Below are 17,688 nucleotides of genomic sequence, written 5' to 3'. Positions count from 1 at the left end.
TGTTACATATATGTATTTTATGTCAAGCTGTATATCAGTGACAAAACCAAAGTAGTTGGAGGATGAGAAGAGAAATTAAAAAAAATTAGTAATATTAAGTCAATAGGCTCTAAATTCTGTGGTCATTCCTGAATAACCAAGTATTAGCTATACATTCATTCTAGTATTTCTTTACTTTCCATTAGGATTTTAATCATAGGGGTTATTGCTGTTTTTTATTTATATTAACATCTTGGTTGTACTCTAAACTAGCTTTAAAAATTAACTTTTTAATAAATCGAAAGTATTTATTTCCACTTCCAAATGTAAACTGGATTAAAGTCTTGTTCTTGCTTTGCTATTCTTGAGATTTTTCTTGACCTTTTTACTCTTCTACCTAGGTGGTTCTTGATTCTTTTACTCCTACCGTATTGTACTCCTACCTGGCTAGAACCATAGGAAGAGGAATTATATTTGTAAAGGCAATTCTGCATCAGCAGAGTAGAAGTTCTGTAGTTCTGGTTTGAATAGGGGTGGGGGAGCAAGGAATTGAAACATTTGATTTGTTCTAAATACTAGTATAATCATGTAGAGTTTAAAAATTTTTTTCTTAGCATGCGAGGTGAATATGGTTACTGTTAGAATAAGTTTAAGGTGTATGATGGGATGGTTTTAAAAAGTTTGACTGTTACCTACTTAATGTTCTGGTCTAATTGCTGATATCTCCAGACTATATCTTATAATAGACATCGAGACATCGTATCTATTAGTTTCTAGAATTAATAAGCTTTAGGTTCTTGAATGGGTAGCAGTAATATTTTTATTTTTATTAATTGCCCATTTTTTCAAAGCAATTTCAAATGCTAATTTTCTTGTTTCCTTTCTTTAAATTGTCAAAATTTCTTTGTTCCTAAATTTTTAATATTTAGATCAATTTTTGTTTCATTTCAAAACATCACTTGCCCATTCCCCAAATTTCTTTTTAACAGATGAATTTAGAAAATAATACTTTATTGAATTCATATTTGTCTTTTGTAAGTTTTTCTGCAAGCGCTAAGTGATGAGTGAGATGCATATATAAAATCTGCCCCATACTTAATTTCTGCTAGTTCTTTTTTTTTTAAATAACACATTTACTTCAACAAATATTTATTGAATACAATAGGATATAAAAATGGATGTAGTCTCTGTTCTCATGGAGTGATGTAGTCCAACCAGACACATTCTGATCGAGTATCTACAGGAATATTTGTTAGAAAGAAGGAGGTGGGGAGCTGTAAGGTACCATGAGAATATATATATATGGTAACACATTTTTTCCTACTGTGCGGGTTAATACCTCATTTAGAAATAAATGTTTCAAATGAGACCTGGACAGTAAGTATGAGTTGGTTCCCAAGGATGGGACCAAAAGGTTACAAATTTATATTATATGACGTTTCATGTTTATTAATGTATTTTCATGTTTTAACTGAAAAGTAATGGAGAGTTAATATGGTTTTTCATGTTTATCTTTATATAGGCAACAAGAATGGGTGAATCAGCAAAGGGAAGAAATTGAAAGGCAAAGGAAACTTCTAGCCAAACGCAAACCTCCCACAGCTAATAATTCTCAGGCACCCTCTACCAATTCTGAACCAAAACAAAGGAAAAACAAAGCAGTCAATGGAGCAGAAAATGATCCCTTTCTTAGACCAAATTTACCACAACTGTAAGCCTACATTTTTAATTTTTCTTTTTTTAAAATTATTGCCAGTGAACATGAATGTTAGTAATGGATATTATTTATAATTAAACTAATACTTAGGTAATAGAAATAGTTATGGCCAGGAAGGAAGGCAGTATTGAAAATTTACCTCTAAATTAATAATAAGCCCCAAATGTTTGATTTTTACTGTTTTAAGTGGAGGTTTATTCATCTTCTTTTAAAACAGAGACTTAGGTAACTAAGAGGAGACTGAACTCCACTCTTTCTTCCATGTCTGAATGATAGAGTCAATTATTAATGTTCCTTTTTCTAAAAGAATGTTAAGTAATGTAACTGCCACATATTTTCTCAACCTATGAAAGCAATACATTGGTAGATTTTAGGTATTGTTTTTCCCCTTTCAGGTTTTGTTTTCTAAATTTTCTGCTTTAAGATGTATTACTCTTTATAATTCGAGGGACAAAGACATTTTAAAAAATAGTTACATGCTTATCATAGAAAATATGGAAGAACATAATAAAACAATACAGATCACGATCCGATACCACAGAGAACACCGTTGTTAAAATTTCGGTGTGCAGTAGTCCCGCCATATCCGCATTTTGCTTTTCGAGACTTCAGTTACCCATGGTCAACCATAGTCCAAATACATTAAATGGAAAATTCCAGAAATAAGCAATTTATAAGTTTTAAATTGCATGCCATTCTGAGTAGCGTGAGAAGTCTCAAACCGTCCCACTCCGTCCTGCCCAGGACGTGCATCATCCCTTTGTTGGTGCATCCACTCTATATGCTGCTGCCCGTTAGTCACATACTAGCTGTCTTGGTTATTCAGGTTGACTATTGGGGTGTCACAGTGCTTGTGTTCAACTAACCCTTATTTTACTTAATAATGGCCCCAAACCTAAGAGTGGTGATATTGGCAATTCAGATATGCCAAAGAGAAGCCAGAAATGCTTCCTTTAAGTGAAAAGGTGAGTACATTCTAATAAGGTATTTTGAGAGAGAGAGAGAGGGACCTCATTCACATAACTTTTATTACAGTATATTGTTATAATTGTTCTATTTTATTATTAGTTATTGTTGTTAATCTCTCACTGTGCCTAATTTATAAATTAAACTTTATCATAAGTATGTATGTATAGGAAAAAGCATAGTAGATATAGGTATCTATATAGGGTCTAGTATTTTATCTGTGGTTTCAGGCATCCACTGGGAATCTTGGAATGTATCCCCCTGGATAAGGGGACTTCCATACAGATGTATCCAAGCTTATTTTTTCTCTTCTACAACTTACATAAGTTTATGTGAGTAGAAAATACACATACATCCTCTGTTTTATATGGGTCTATTCTTTTTCTCCTTTCTTGAAAGATAATGTTTCATCTATGCTTTGAATCCCATCCCCGGCTATATCAGGGACCTCTTCTGTTGATCCCTTCTTTATCTTCTGTCTTCAACTTTTTACTCTCTGCTCGTTCCTTCCTTTTAGAAAACAAAACAAACAAACTCTCCCTGAGTTATAAATTTCTCTAGTCTCCATGTTCTGTCCTCTCCATATGACATCTTCTGCCTTGCCTTCCACTCTCTCCTTTCTTAACTGAAAATTAACTATCTCCTTGATGTTAAATTCCATAGACATTCGAGTCTTTATCTTGGCAGCATTGAATGTTGTTGACTTCTTATTTTTCCCCAAAAGACTCATTCTTGCCTTAATTTTTGAAATACCTTGTTCTCCTCATTTTCATTTTAACTTACGTGCCCACATCTTCTTGGTCTCTTCTTTGGGCATCATTTACTCTACCATTAGTAAAATGTAGGTATCATTTAAGGATCTGTCCTAGACCGTCATGTTTCTTACATTCTACATCTTCTCCTTGAGTATTAACTAGTTTCAGGGTTTCAGTTAACTTGTATATGCTGCTGACTTCCAAACTTCTATTTCCAGTCCACTTTTCTCTTTTGAGTGTCAAATATTTATATCTGAGTCGTGACTGTCATGTCCTTGCTTAGTTGATATTGGTTCTTAAATACCTCACAGGAACCTGTGCAGCCTGTTCAAAACTGTATTTACTAAAAACACAACACAAAATAAAAACTGTATTTACTGTTATCTTTCCCATTTCAGTCTCTCTCCCCCTCCTTTCATCCTCCTTCCTGACCCCTTACCATCTCCCCTCCACACCCCTCGTTTTCTCATGTCCTCTCTATTAGTAAATGGTAGTACTAGTCTTTCAGTTCCACATGCCAGAATTCTGGTTGTCATCGTTAACATTTTAGAGCAAGCTTCCATTTATTTTTCATAATTCATTTTTATTATTTTCCATTAATAAATAGAGATAATCTCATCTCTCAAAATCCATCTACAGTCTACTTCTTCAAGCCTTTCCTAAGTTTGGGGGGCTAATATAAATTGGAATTAAAGCATTTGACCATTGATATTTTTTAAAAATTTAGTAAATTTGTTTCTTAAGGGTCAGTGGGTAGGTGAATGCAGTAGATCCCCAATTCTTTTATATATCAAATGTACCCACGTGTGTAGGTCCCCACTGATACCATTCTAACTCACATTACTACCATCTCCTACTTGGGTTATTTTTACACATACACCCACCCCTTTCAACTTTGTCTTTTCCTCCAGTCCAGTTCACATTGCAGTCAGTCATTTTCTCCAAAATAAAATTATGATCTTTTCATTCTCTTAGAACCCTACCATAGTTCTCTGTTTGAATGATAGAATCCTAAAGTCTTAAAATGGCTTATAAAGCACGTTGGGTCTAGCATCTTCCGACCTCTCTAGCCATCATTTGCCATTGATTAGTGCCTACTCCTCATCATCAACTTTCAAACTCCAACCCACTGTCTTAATTTCTGTCCATCTTTCAAATCCCATACTAGATAGTTCCTCCTCTTGAAAACTTGTTCTTGACCCGTGAAGGATAGGACTTACTCAGCACTTTGCAGTGTTGCCATAGTGCCATCTGTCTCTTCATCACACAGCGTTACCATTCACTCAGTTAATGACACAGTTAATGAAACATCTTAGATGTTTCCCTTTCTCTGTATAACCTAGATGACTGTTTTCTTATGTGTTTCATCATGTAAGTTTCATGTTTCCTTCACTGGCCTTCAAGATAAAATTCTTCTCTCAGGAAGATTCTTTAAAGGCATACTTCCCTCTTTAGCCTCATTCCCCACCATTTGCCCTGTGTCCACTGTGGTAAACTCTTCCAGTTCTCTAAATAGACTATTTCTGGGCCTTTGTGAATCTGGTTCCTTGCCTTTCTTCACCTCATTTCCTATTCATCTCTTAACACTTGGCTGAAATGCCAATTTTAATAAGAAGCACTCTCTAACATTTTTTCTTCCTGGCGGCTTCCTCCCGCCCCCTCAGGTGCCCACAGCCTTTTGTACATTCTCATCTATATTGTAGCATTTATCTCACTATTTTATATGTATACATATTCTCAATATTTGGAACAGTTGCCCGCACATGGGAAGTAGTCAGCAAATACTAAATTACAATACATAAGTATTTGATTGATTTCATTTTCTCCTCAACACACCATTTTTCCGTTTGTTACAGGTGTTTTGCTTCCTATTTGTCTTCCAAGATGCTAACAGCTAGAACTGTAGTTTAATAATCATAGACTTGTCTCATTTCTATCCCATTTTATTGCATATGTTGACTTAGAACTAACTCTGAAGTTATACTGCCATGTGTTCTTGGAGTGGCAAATGAATTGATACTATATAGTAATTTGATTGCATTCTTATACAGATGCAGATTTAAATAGGGGGAAAAGCCACAAAAAGCACTTTGATTCATATATTGTGTGTACCCGAAAATAAGACCTAGCTAGACCATCAGCTCTAATGTGACTTTTGGAGCAAAAATTCATATAAGACCCAGTATTTTATATTGTTCTGTTCCTGTTCCTGTTCTGTTCGTCCCGGTCTTATATTAAAATAAGACCAGGTCTCATATTAATTTTTGCTACAAAAGACACATTAGAGCTGATGGTTCGGCTAGGTCTTATTTTCGGGGAAACACGGTATATTATAGTTTGATTTTAGCAGCCATACTCTGCAACTATCTTCTAAAAACTCCTTTTGAATCACTGTTTAGTGGAAATTAGGCTTTGCCTTGTGTGCAGAATATCTAGTATAATTATAATAGGGCTCACGAATCCTTAGTTATTTTCTATCAATAAATTAACATAGAAAATGAAGTTACTACTATAGTGATTAGAACTTGAAGCTCTGTAGTCAGATGTGGAGTCTAAGCTTGATTCTTTCAGGTTGTTATTAAGCTATTTTACCTCTTTGAGCCTTGGTTTCTTCACTTAATGAAAGTATGTACATCATGATTTTGAAAGAATGATGTGAGGTAACACATATAAAGTACTTGCATGGTTCCTGGCTCTTAACTAATTTTTTAACTACTAGAAGCACTAGTAGTTAAATATATAGCTAATAATAATAATGCATAGCTAATATTATCTACAGATAATGTCTTAAGTCATCCTTGCATTAACTGTACATTAATACATTTTAATCAAGATTTTGACATCATGTTAAATATATTTTAAATTGTTTGGATTTTATCTATATATTTATAAGAAATAGAGTGGTTATTGCATAACTAACTACAAAAGGTTTAAATCACCAGGAACATATAATAATAATTCTAAATTTGTATGCACATAATAACATGTCCTCAAGATAAATTAAAAATTGACAGTACTTTAAGGAGATATAAACAGATCCACAAATCATAATAGGAGATTTCAGCGCGTACATTTCTTAGTAATAGAACATGTAGATAAAAATGAAACAATACAAAACAGAACACACAGTATGAATATAGAAAATTCCAGTGAACTTGACAAACTTGACCTAATGGAACATCCGCTAATATCTGCAGAATATATGTTTTTTAGAGCATGGACTTATAAAAAATTGACCATGTTAGGTCATAAAACAAGTTCCAACAAATTTCAAAGGATTGAAAGAGTTTGCATAAGACTGGGATTGTTTCATCCTTAAATGTTTGGTAGAACTCAGGGTGAAACTTAAAGGATTGGAATCATATAGAGTATGTTCTGTGATCACAGTGAAATTAAATTAGAAATCAGTAACAAAAAAGATAGTGGAAAAGTCTAGATGGAAATGAAAAATATTTTTAGACGAATGATAGTGCAAGTGCTACATAGCAAAATTTGTGAGATAAATCTGAAACGTATCTAGAGGGAAATTTATAGCCTGTATACTACTATCTAGGAAAAGAAGAAAAACGAAAACTTTATAAACTAAGCATCTATGTCAGTGAGTTAGGAGATTAGCAGCAGAACTAACCCAAGAAGGAAGAGGGGAAAGATAAGAATAGTAATTAATGATACAGCAAGCAAACATACAATACAGAGAATTAACCAATCCTAAAAAAGGCATGTGTGTTCAAAAATAAATAAATAAACTAGTAAACTGAAAAAAGAGAAGGCAGCCATTATCAGGAATGAAAAAAATATTACTTACAAGTCTACAGTTATTTAAAGGAAAACAAAATATTATAAATGGCTTAAATTTTAAATTTTTGTGAAATGAATAAATTTCTAGAAAAATACAACTTAACAAAATTAACATGAGAAGAAATAAAATTCAAATAGTTCTATAGCTATTAAGGAAATTGAATCTGTAATTAAAATCTTTGATCAAAGAAAACTCCAGGTACAGATGACTTCATCTATGAATTCTACCAACCAATTAAGGAAGAAGTAGTACCAGTCTTTTAAAAACTTTTTTGAAGAATGCTAAGGCAGAAATATTTCCAGCTTATTTTATGAGGCCAACAAAATCTTGGTGTCAAAATTAAGAAAGATCGTACAAGGAAGGAAAGTTATTGGCTAATTTCACTTATAAAAGTAAATGTAACCCACAATATAATATATAAAATGATAACCTATCAAACCCAAGTTGGATTTATTTTAGGTATGGAAGGTTGGTTTAACATTAGAAATATCAATGTAATTTTCCACATAAAGAGAAAGACATGATCATCCTAACAGATGTCAAAATAAGAAACAGATAAAATTCAGCATTGACCTGTGATTAAACCTCTTAGCAAACAGTAGTAGATAACTTCCTTAATTTATACTATGCATTCAGTTTTCTTTATGCTTGCGTCTCTACATGCTATGCTCTTGAGTTACCATGCCCCCATATGTGCCATTTCTTCTTCCTGGCTTCCTTCTGTTTCTCCTCTTTAACCAAACTCAAATGTTACTGCTTCTGTACTTTTTTCCAGTTTCCTTCAGGTAAAAATGTTTTTCTTTGTTCTGTGTGCTTATTTAAGCTGTATTATCCAGGATAACCACCTTATTTTAAGGTCAGCTAACTAGGAACCTTTACTCTCATTTAATACTTTGCAATGTAAGGTAAGATATTCGCATAGTCTGAGGATTGAGATGTGGCATCTTTGAGAAGCCATTATTCTGCCTATCACAGTCTGCCTTCTGACCCAAAATTCACATCCTTCCCAAATTCAAAATATATTTAATCCTACCCCACCATCCCCAAAAGTCTCAACCCCATTACAGTGTCAGCTCAACGTCCAAAATCTCATCTAAATCTCACAGCTCAAACGTTCTAAATCTCACTGCACCCTGAGACAATTTCTCTTAATCTGTGAACCTCAAGAAAGAAGGTAATCTCTTTCCAAAATACAATTGTGGGGACAGACCAAAAAAAAAAGTATGGCAAATAACAGTTACAGACATTCCTATTCAAACAGAAAAAATTGAAAGAGTCAGTGATCCCTAGCAGTTTTGAAATCCATCCAGGCAAGCTCCATTTGGTTTCAAGATCTGGTAATAATTATTTGTGGCTCGGGGCTCTACCTCCTGGGCTCAACATTTTGTCAACAACTCTGAGTCTTTTTGATGAAGGTTAATTTGCATTTGTAGCTGAGTAGCTTTTATCAGCCCGTTTCTTGTTTGCATTATTTTGGGGATCTGATGGCCTTTCATTTAATACTCTCTCTGTCCTTTTAAATCCAAACTGGCAGTGTTTCTGCTGGTATAACATTGTCAAGAATCACGTGGATCTCCCATATATAAAACAAGGATTCAATTCATTAGACAAGAGGATCCTCCACAATCATTTCTAGATAATCCCATTGCTATGTTTAAGCTTCTGCTGAGAAGGCTGAGGGGGATCCATTGAGTCACACACTTCTTCTTTTCAAAGACCATTTATGTGACTGAATATTCTGATCTTTCTGGGGTATTAGCAAAAAGTTGTCCAGCTGCTCCCTCTTCCTCTCGCCCCCTCACCCCGTTTTTTTTAAGAATAGCTTTTCTGACAGTGAATCTCATTTTTAGTGTATTTTGCACTCTGGCTAGGATGAGAATTTCTTAAACTATTAAGTCGTCCTGGTTTCTTTTTGTTGAATATTTCTTCCCTTAATTTATCTCTCTCTTCTCATATTTTAATATAAACAGCAAGAAGAAAACAGTCTATGCTTTTAACAACACGTTGTTTGGAAAATCCCCTAAGCTAAATATTTAAATTCATTTCTCATAAGTTTGGCTTTCTGCATAACGGCAGGATGCAGTTCTGCTAAAACTATCTTCCATAATGACAAAGATACCCATTCCTTCAATTTTCTTTTTTTTTTCTTTTTTTTAAATTAAAGTTTATTGGGGTGACAATTATTAGTAAAGTTACATAGGTTTCAGGTGTACAATTCTGTAACACATCATCTATATATCACATTGTGTGTTCACCACCCAGAGTCAGTTCCTTTCCATCACCATATAGTTGAGCCCCTTTAACCTCATCTACCACCCCCTCCCCCCTTACCCTCTGGTAACCAGTGAATTATTGTCTGTGTCTATGAGTTTTTGTTTCTTCATTTGTTGTCTTGTTCTCTTGTTGTTTTCAGTTTTATATACCACATATCAGTGAAATTGTATGGTTCTCTGCTTTTTCTGTCTGACTTATTTGACTTAGCATTATAATCTCAAGATCCATCCATGTTGTCACAAATGGTACTATTTCATCTTTTCTTATGGCCGAATAGCATTCCATTGTGTATATATACCACAACTTCTTTATCCATTCATCCATCGAAGGACCACTTTGGTTGTTTCCATGTCTTGGCCACCGTAAATAAAGCTGCAATGAACATCGGAGCTTATATATCTTTATGGATAAATGTTTTCAGATTTTTTGGGTAGATACCCAGGAGAGGAATTGCTGGGTCATATGGTAATTCTATTCGTAGTTTTTTGAGGAACCTCTACACTGCCTTCCATAGCGGCTGCACCAGTCTGCATTCCCACCATCAGTGTGTGAGGATTCCTTTTTCTCCACAGCCTCTCCAACACTTGTTATTTTTCTTGTTGATGATTGCCATTCTAACTGGGGTGAGGTGATATCTCATTGTGGTTTTCATCTGCATTTCTCTGATGATTAGTGATGTTGAGCATTTTTTCATATGTCTATTGGCCATTTGATGTCCTCTTTGGAGAAATGTCTCTTCAGGTCCTCTGCCCATTTTTTAATTGGATTGTTTGGTTTTTTGTTGTTGAGTTGTATGAGTTCCTTATATATTTTGGATATTAGCCCCTTATCGGAGGTGCTGTTTACAAAAATCTTCTCCCGTTCAGTTGGTTGCCTCTTTATTTTGTTGATGGTTTCTTTTGCTGTGCAGAAGCTTTTAAGTTAGATATAGTCCCATTCATTTATTTTAGCTTTTACTTCCCTTGCCTTTGGAGTCAAATTCATAAAATGCTCTTTGAACCCAAGGTCCATAAGTTTAGTACCTATGTTTTCTTCTATGCAGTATATTGTTTTAGGTCTTATATTTAGGTCTTTGATCCATTTTGAATTAATTTTGGTACATGGTGACAGATAGCAGTCCAGTTTCATTCTTTCGCTTTCCAATTCTCCCAGCACCATTTATTCAAGAGGCTTTTTTCCATTGTATGTTCTTGGCTTCTTTGTCAAAAATTATCTGTTCATATTTATGGGGATTTATTTCTGTGTTCTCAATTCTATTCCATTGGTCTCTGTGTGTCTGTTTTTCTGCCAATACCATACTGTTTTGATTATTGTTGCCCTGTAGTACAAGCTGAAGTCGGGGAGTGTATACCTCCAGCATTGCTCTTTTTCCTTAGGAATAACATGTTTCTTATTTCCTTCTGAGTCTCACCCACAGCGCCTATGCTGTCTATATTTCTGTCAACAGTCCTTGACAACTTAAGTCTTCTCTAAAGGGGTATGTTTTTTGCTGTACTTTGGAATTCCTTGAGTCCTCAGTAGCAGAGTTGTTAACATCCACATTTCTGCTAACAATCTGTTCAAGGAGTCTAAGCTTTGTTAAATTTAAAATCATGCTCCTCAAAATTCTCCTAGCCTCTTATCCACCACTCAATACCAATGCCATTTCCACATTTTTAGGTTGTTTATTGCAGGAACCACTTCCAGGTACTAAGATCTGTTGTAGTTTTCTATTGTACTGCTGTAACAGATTACCACAAATTCAGTAGCTTAAAATAGCACAAATTGTTTATCTTACAGTTTTGGAGATTACAAATCTGAAGTGGGTTCATTGAGCTGTCATCTCATTGAGGTGTCATCAAGGCTGTTTTACTTCTTATGGCTTTAGAGGAGAACCCATTTCCTTGCCTTTCTAGAAGCTGCCCACATTCCTTGGTTAACGATCCCTTCTGTCTGCAAGCCAGCAGCAGCCAGTCGACCTTTCTCGTGTCATATCACTCTGATTCTGACTTGTCTGCTCTTCTCTTCATTTAAGGACTCTTGTGATTACGTTGGGCCCACAAGGATACTTCAGAATAACTCCCTACTTTAAGATCAGCTGATTGGCTACCTTACTCTATCTGTTACCTTAAGTCGCCTTTGCTGTAAAACTTAACATATTCACATGTCCCAGGGATTAGGATGTGGACATCCTACAACTAATTGATGTGGTGATTAAAAGCCATTAAAATTAACATTATCCTAGCTTAGCTCTTTTTAGTTTGCAGGAAAATCACGTTTTTTTTAAAAGAAGATTGTCCCCAATTCATATCATCTAAATATTGTACATCTTATCCAAAAACGTTTTTTATTAATGGAAATAGAAAACAGAGATATCTAAAAAGCTAACACATGTCAAGTATTTCCTGATAGGGAAATGGAGAGAAATGTGAAAAATGTCTCTTTTGCTATTTTGGGGTTTGCCTTCTATTTGATGAAAGAAGACCCTGGAATAAAAATTCTTAAACTGAGATCTGTGAACCCCAAAATTATTTATATGTGAAATTTTCTGGATAGAGTGTTTATAAATGCCTTTAAATTGTTTTTAGAGAGCCATGATCTTAAAAGTGTAAGAATTATTGCCTGGTATATAGTACTATCTGCTACTTTGCTTATTAATGCTTGAAAACCAAATGGAGAAGTTAACAAAAATGTGTGTATGTGCGTGTGTGTATTAATTAATTGTTCTATTTACAAGTATAAGTATTAGATGTATTCTGAAGAGTATCTTAAAGGATTTTTGGGCTGAAAGCTGTCAACATTTTAGTATTTCCATTTGATTAATTTTATCTTATTTTACATAGCTGTTAATAAGAAATATTAATCTTAATATCTAGAATTACAATTTTATTTTTGACAGGTTGACTTTGGCAGAATATCATGAACAAGAAGAAATTTTCAAACTTAGACTAGGATATCTCAAAAAGGTATGTGAAGCATCTGTTGGATTCTCTTTGTTTCCAGAGGTTGTGGAGAGTTGTGTTATAAGTCTCTTATTGAAGAAATCAGAATTTAAGAGGGAAAGCACCTAAATTAAAAACTTTAGACAAAACAAACGAGGTGCATTAAATTTGCCTTTTTATGTTGAGTATATTAAATAATATTCCTTTACCTGGGGCAACTTACAAACATTGAGATGCCATCCCTGTAGTAGAGGAGGGATTCCTGGCAAGATCTCCAGGGTCTTAACTACCTTTTTGTAAAAAATGCTTCACTTTTAAGATGAAATGTAAAATTCCATATTGTTTCTGTCCATTTCATAATAAATTGAAATAATTATAAATTAATAACAAATTTTCTTTGGCTTAACTTTTAAGCTGTTGAATGCTTGATTAAATGTTTCAGTTAAAATATGTACATTGTTAAAGTTAGAAGAGCCTATTCATCAGTAATAGTGTAAAGTGATATAACTTAGAAAAATGTTGCTATGTGTTATTATAGTAAAATTTTATAATGTATGGCTTTGTACTTGTTTGTAAACTCTGAAATTCTAATCAGTTCATTGTTTCTATAGTCCATATTTTTCAAATCATTTCAAAGAAATAATAGATTTGTCCCCTCAATTTTACTGACTGATATAAAATTCATTTTCTTTTATCCAGTATTTTATTATGGTCTGCTTGTCGGATTACTTAATTTTTTAAATAGGCTGAATAATAATTAAAATTGAGTTAGTGAACTAATTGAAGATAATATCTCTGAAGTGGTCTCCTGGGATAGGAAGAGGTAGGACAGAGAAACGCATTCTGGTAGCCCCTGCTATCACACTGTACACTGTTTTGTTTTTGCAATGCTATCAACATGCTTCAGACTCCTGCCATTTAATTACAGGGAACAGAAAAAAGTTATAAATAGTGTATATGTATGTGTATATACATAATTTGCATTAGTGTTCTCTACTGTGCCATATCTGTCTGTGCCCCTGCTCAGAAAAGTTTCAACCTAAGCTATTTGAACAGTAAATTTATTCTCTTTTCTTTTTTTCAGTTCTTCTACTCTGTTCTGTTGTAGTTATTGACTTTCCCCTGTTCTTTGAGATACAGTAGACAGTTTCAGTCTATTCTCTGTAACACATGGAATTGTAATGGGACTACAGAAGGAAGAGGGGATTTTGTAGTACAGACTGAGTACAAGTATTTGAGTGCCCACCTGAAGCTATTTTGATAATCAATTCATACATAGAGACCTATGCTTGATGTCCCATATAAAGATTTATAAATTATTTTTCTAATCAACCTTTCATGATAATGGGACACTAAGTATATACTTAGATCTTAGAGTATATACTTAGAGCTTCAACTTGGAGGGTTATTATTTTCACATATAATAATAAATTTTTAATTACTCTTTCTAATGATGAGAGTTGACATGTCTTATTTTGTAAAAACCTGTTATATAAAATCTGAAACTATAAAGCAGTTAAATTAGGAATAGCTATTTGTATTAGAAAAAAATACTTCACTTTTTAAAAGTCTTCTGAGGAGGGTTTGTTTTTGTTTTTAGTTGGTTGGTGGTCTTCTCTTGGTTTATTTTAAAGTGTTCCTGGTACTTTGAATATATTCCATTTCTCTGAAACACTTCTGTTTTCTAAAATAAGGTATATGTAAATGTCTAGGTATTATATAAATAGGTGTAAACTGTTCTAGAATGCTGCACCTTCTTTTCTTACCTCCATATTATCCTCTTTCCCAGTGTTTGCTTCTCCATTTTTTGTATTTACTCATTCTTTCTAATAATTGTCCCCTCCATAATCTTTTTCCTGTTTTAATTTTTTCTTCCAGCTTAAATCAGATTTACTTACTGAGCAGTTTTAGATTTCTAACTTTATCTTCTTCTTAACCAATTTACAACAGTTCTTTGACCTCCATCATGGAATATTTTGGGAGATTGGATGAACTAATAATGCTGAAACATACTCTTTATGTTTTGAATTCTCACATTTTCTTCTGAGAGACTATTTTGGGTGAGAAGAATTGAATGCATTATAAAGAAAGTTGCTAGTAGTACATATAAGAACAAAATTGAGTAAGTAGTGTCACCTTAGAACACAAATAAAAGCAGTTGCCTGCTTACCACTGGGTTTTAGTTTTTGAATTGTACAGTTAAAAAATAAGCATTGTTACATGTTTTAAAAATAAGTTATTTGGCATTCTAAAGCACAGTTGAAAAACAGGTCCTTAAAATAGGTCTGTTTTCTAAAAAAGAGGTAGATTGGACATTTTAAACACAGAACAGTTTTGAGGTAAGAGAAAAGATGTTATCACTTCTGTCTTATGAGCTCCATACACTCCTGGGTTTATTAAGCGGACATGAACTGTACCCCAATTTGTAACTATATAGCTTCTGCCATAGGCAGGATCTGATCTGTGAATATTTGATGTCCATGTAACCTGCACAGGAATTAACCTGTGGCGTGTCAGCTTAGGGTTTAGCTTTGGAGCCCCCCACATACAGGTGCATTGGCCAGGGCAACTCTTGCTTCCATTCTCCCTTTACCAAAAACTCTTCAAAGTAAACAGAATTATTAGATTAAATTTGTTGGCACAGAGGAGAAAACTTCCTTCCTTGAAGAAGCCCAGGCCATTTGGACATACGGAACTAGAAGGACTATTTACTTTTGATTTGAAATCAATAATTTATGTCATGTGTTTTATTTCATAAAGATAATACTTACTAGGTAAACTGAAATATGAAATGTGTATTTACTAAAGTTTAGTTCGCATTCTGTGCTATTCTGTAGGCTTAGAAATATAAATTCAAAACTGTTAATGTGATAGAGTAGCAAATGAGAGTTAAGTAGAAACTTCCAAAAGTAAGGCTGTGGCTAAAATAAATAGATATTTCTGGTTACCACCAAATAGTAAATTTAAACTTACCTAAGGCTTATTAGTTTTGTCTTCTGAGATTATGAAAATCACCGTGTAGTATCACTTTTTAAATGTATCAAGAATTCTTTAGTATTTATGGTTATCAGTTTATGAAATCATTGCTTACTCATTCACTAAGTGATTTATTTCTACACTCTGCCTTATACAAGCATAATTCAAGCCCCCATTTCAAGAGAATTATATAATATTACATTTTATGAACTTTGAAATTTTAACTATTCTAGAGTGACCATAATGTTAACTTTAAATGCTAAGATCTGTATATGCTTTGTCTAAATTAATAACAGCTAGTAACCAGCAAAGCCAACCTTTTCTCTTGAACTTTTTCTTCTATTTCAGTGGCAATGCCCATGCGCTTTATTCCTACATTCTTTTGTTGTAGATGGACAGCAAGTTGATTCTTAGTATTCAGAAGAATTAATTCTTTTAGAGTAGTGGGGATGTTTGCTTTTTTCCCCCCCCAGACTCATGCTATTTCATTTTCATTGCAGATAAAGCAGTTAAGTTTTTCACACACATACTCTCTTTCTCTCACATATTACTTTCCTTGGGTATTCTGTAGTAACTGTTGTGTCAGCTTGAATATTTCATTTTTAGCTGGTATATTGTTTTTCACTCTTAATTTATTTTTAGAGGTCAACAGAAAACACATTTTTTTGTAAAAAGTGTAAATATTCTAAAATAATTTTGCCTTTTATGTATATCTTAAGAATTTAACAGACTAAAACAGAAAAAAAATGATAATAATAAAATATATGGAGACTATACAAAGTGACTCCTAAAACTTTTGCTACTTGTAATTATGTACACCCTTCCCAGTTATCAGTTATTAAAAGCTTATATTTGCAATGGGAGTAATTTCCTGCCTTTAAAACACTATTCCTTTGAGGCAAACTGCTCTATCCTATTTATGTACCTGTGCCACATGTGGAATCTGTGGATTTAAGGAAAGTAACAAACCATATACCAGTTAGCTTTTATGGTTGATCCTTTTTAATTCCAGTCTTTGATAAATTACAGTTATGGGAAAGCAGTTTATCTTTGATTTGAGGAGTTCTGCTAGGTTGTTATTTATATATTTCAGATCATTATTCTGGAATTCAAGACTATGTGGGTGTGCCTTCCACGGATTGTTACTGAATTAACACAAATAAGTTTTTTAATCCCTGAAAAACCATTTTTCTTGTAATAAATTCTCTTTGTAGTCATAATATTATTTTAAAGGTACAAGTTACCAAAAATACCCCAAATGAAGAAGAAATAAAAAATTTTAAAGTTATTAGGACTAATAACTATGTCTTGCCACTGCTGTTTACTCAAGTTTGTGATGTGAACAGCATGTGGATATGTGTTGCTCTTTAGTTTCTAATTAAGTTTGTCATCTTCTAGATTTTAAATATTTGATTAATTGGAGAAAATGCATGTAGAAGATTTGACATCTCAGTTTGGGATATTAAGTAGTGTAGTAGAGATTGGCTCCAGTGTATGTGTTTTGGGGTGTTGGGTGTGTGTGTGAGAGAGAGAAACAGAGAGCGAGAGAGAGAGATTTATAAGCCCTAAATATAAGTGCTAGAAGGTGTAGGTTTGGTTTTTTTTTTTGAAAAACATAACCAATTTGTAATTGAAACAGGATTAGTCAAGAATCATCAGCACCAACACAAATGTGTCTTTGCAGACCGAAGGAATCAGCTAAACAATTTGCAGTCATCTCAGTCTCTACTAAAACAAAAATCGCATCCAACATGCCACCTGACACCATTTCTTTCTCTCTCTCTCCTTTGCTCCTTGCGATGTGGCATTCATCTCTCCTTGTGCCTCCGTTCTGAAGAGATAACAGTATAGCAACAACTCAGCCACAGAAATCCTGTTCTCTGACCGATATTGGCACCTGCAAAGAGAAACAACCAGTAACAGGCAGCAGCAGCATCAGTATTAATCTTCCATGATGAAATCTTTACAGGTCAAGAACAAGCACACAGCTCTTTTCTCACTCCTTCACAGTGGACCATGCAACTAGTTGAAATGGAAGACAATGGATTGTCTACAAGCCTTTTGAACAGTGGAGAATACAGGGCATTGGTTTTAGGTGAATTGACCCCCAAGTATTCTTGAAGTTTAATACCTCCTTTAGTCTTTCTTTCTAGAATACCATTGTCATCTGATTTATCAAAACCTTAGTATGACCACAAAGAATAAGTTTGCGTATGTGACATTTCTTGTCACTTTTTAGGTTTGAATAAAAATACAAAAATAGTGAACAATGTAATGCTAGAGGGCTTAATCTTTAAATCT

The 17,688-nt window shown here is 33.8% G+C and overlaps 1 protein-coding gene across 2 annotated transcripts in view; it reads left to right on the top strand.

Moving 5' to 3' along the window:
* The window catches only part of TLK1 (tousled like kinase 1), a 124,563-nt gene that overhangs the window by 82,165 nt on the left and 24,710 nt on the right, over positions 1-17,688 (top strand). For both annotated transcript variants that reach the window (XM_019727410.3, XM_088794489.1), the window contains 2 exons: positions 1,502-1,690; positions 12,369-12,435. In XM_019727410.3, coding sequence (XP_019582969.1) covers positions 1,502-1,690; positions 12,369-12,435 — 256 coding nt within the window. The remainder of the gene's footprint in view (positions 1-1,501; positions 1,691-12,368; positions 12,436-17,688) is intronic.

Source organism: Rhinolophus sinicus, chromosome 17 (genome assembly GCF_057876585.1).
Source record: "Rhinolophus sinicus isolate RSI-liver-muscle chromosome 17, RSI-T2T, whole genome shotgun sequence".
In the NCBI taxonomy this organism is placed as follows: domain Eukaryota; kingdom Metazoa; phylum Chordata; class Mammalia; order Chiroptera; family Rhinolophidae; genus Rhinolophus; species Rhinolophus sinicus.
Note: the sequence above shows the minus strand (reverse complement) of the source record. Positions and strands in the feature narration are given on the sequence as shown.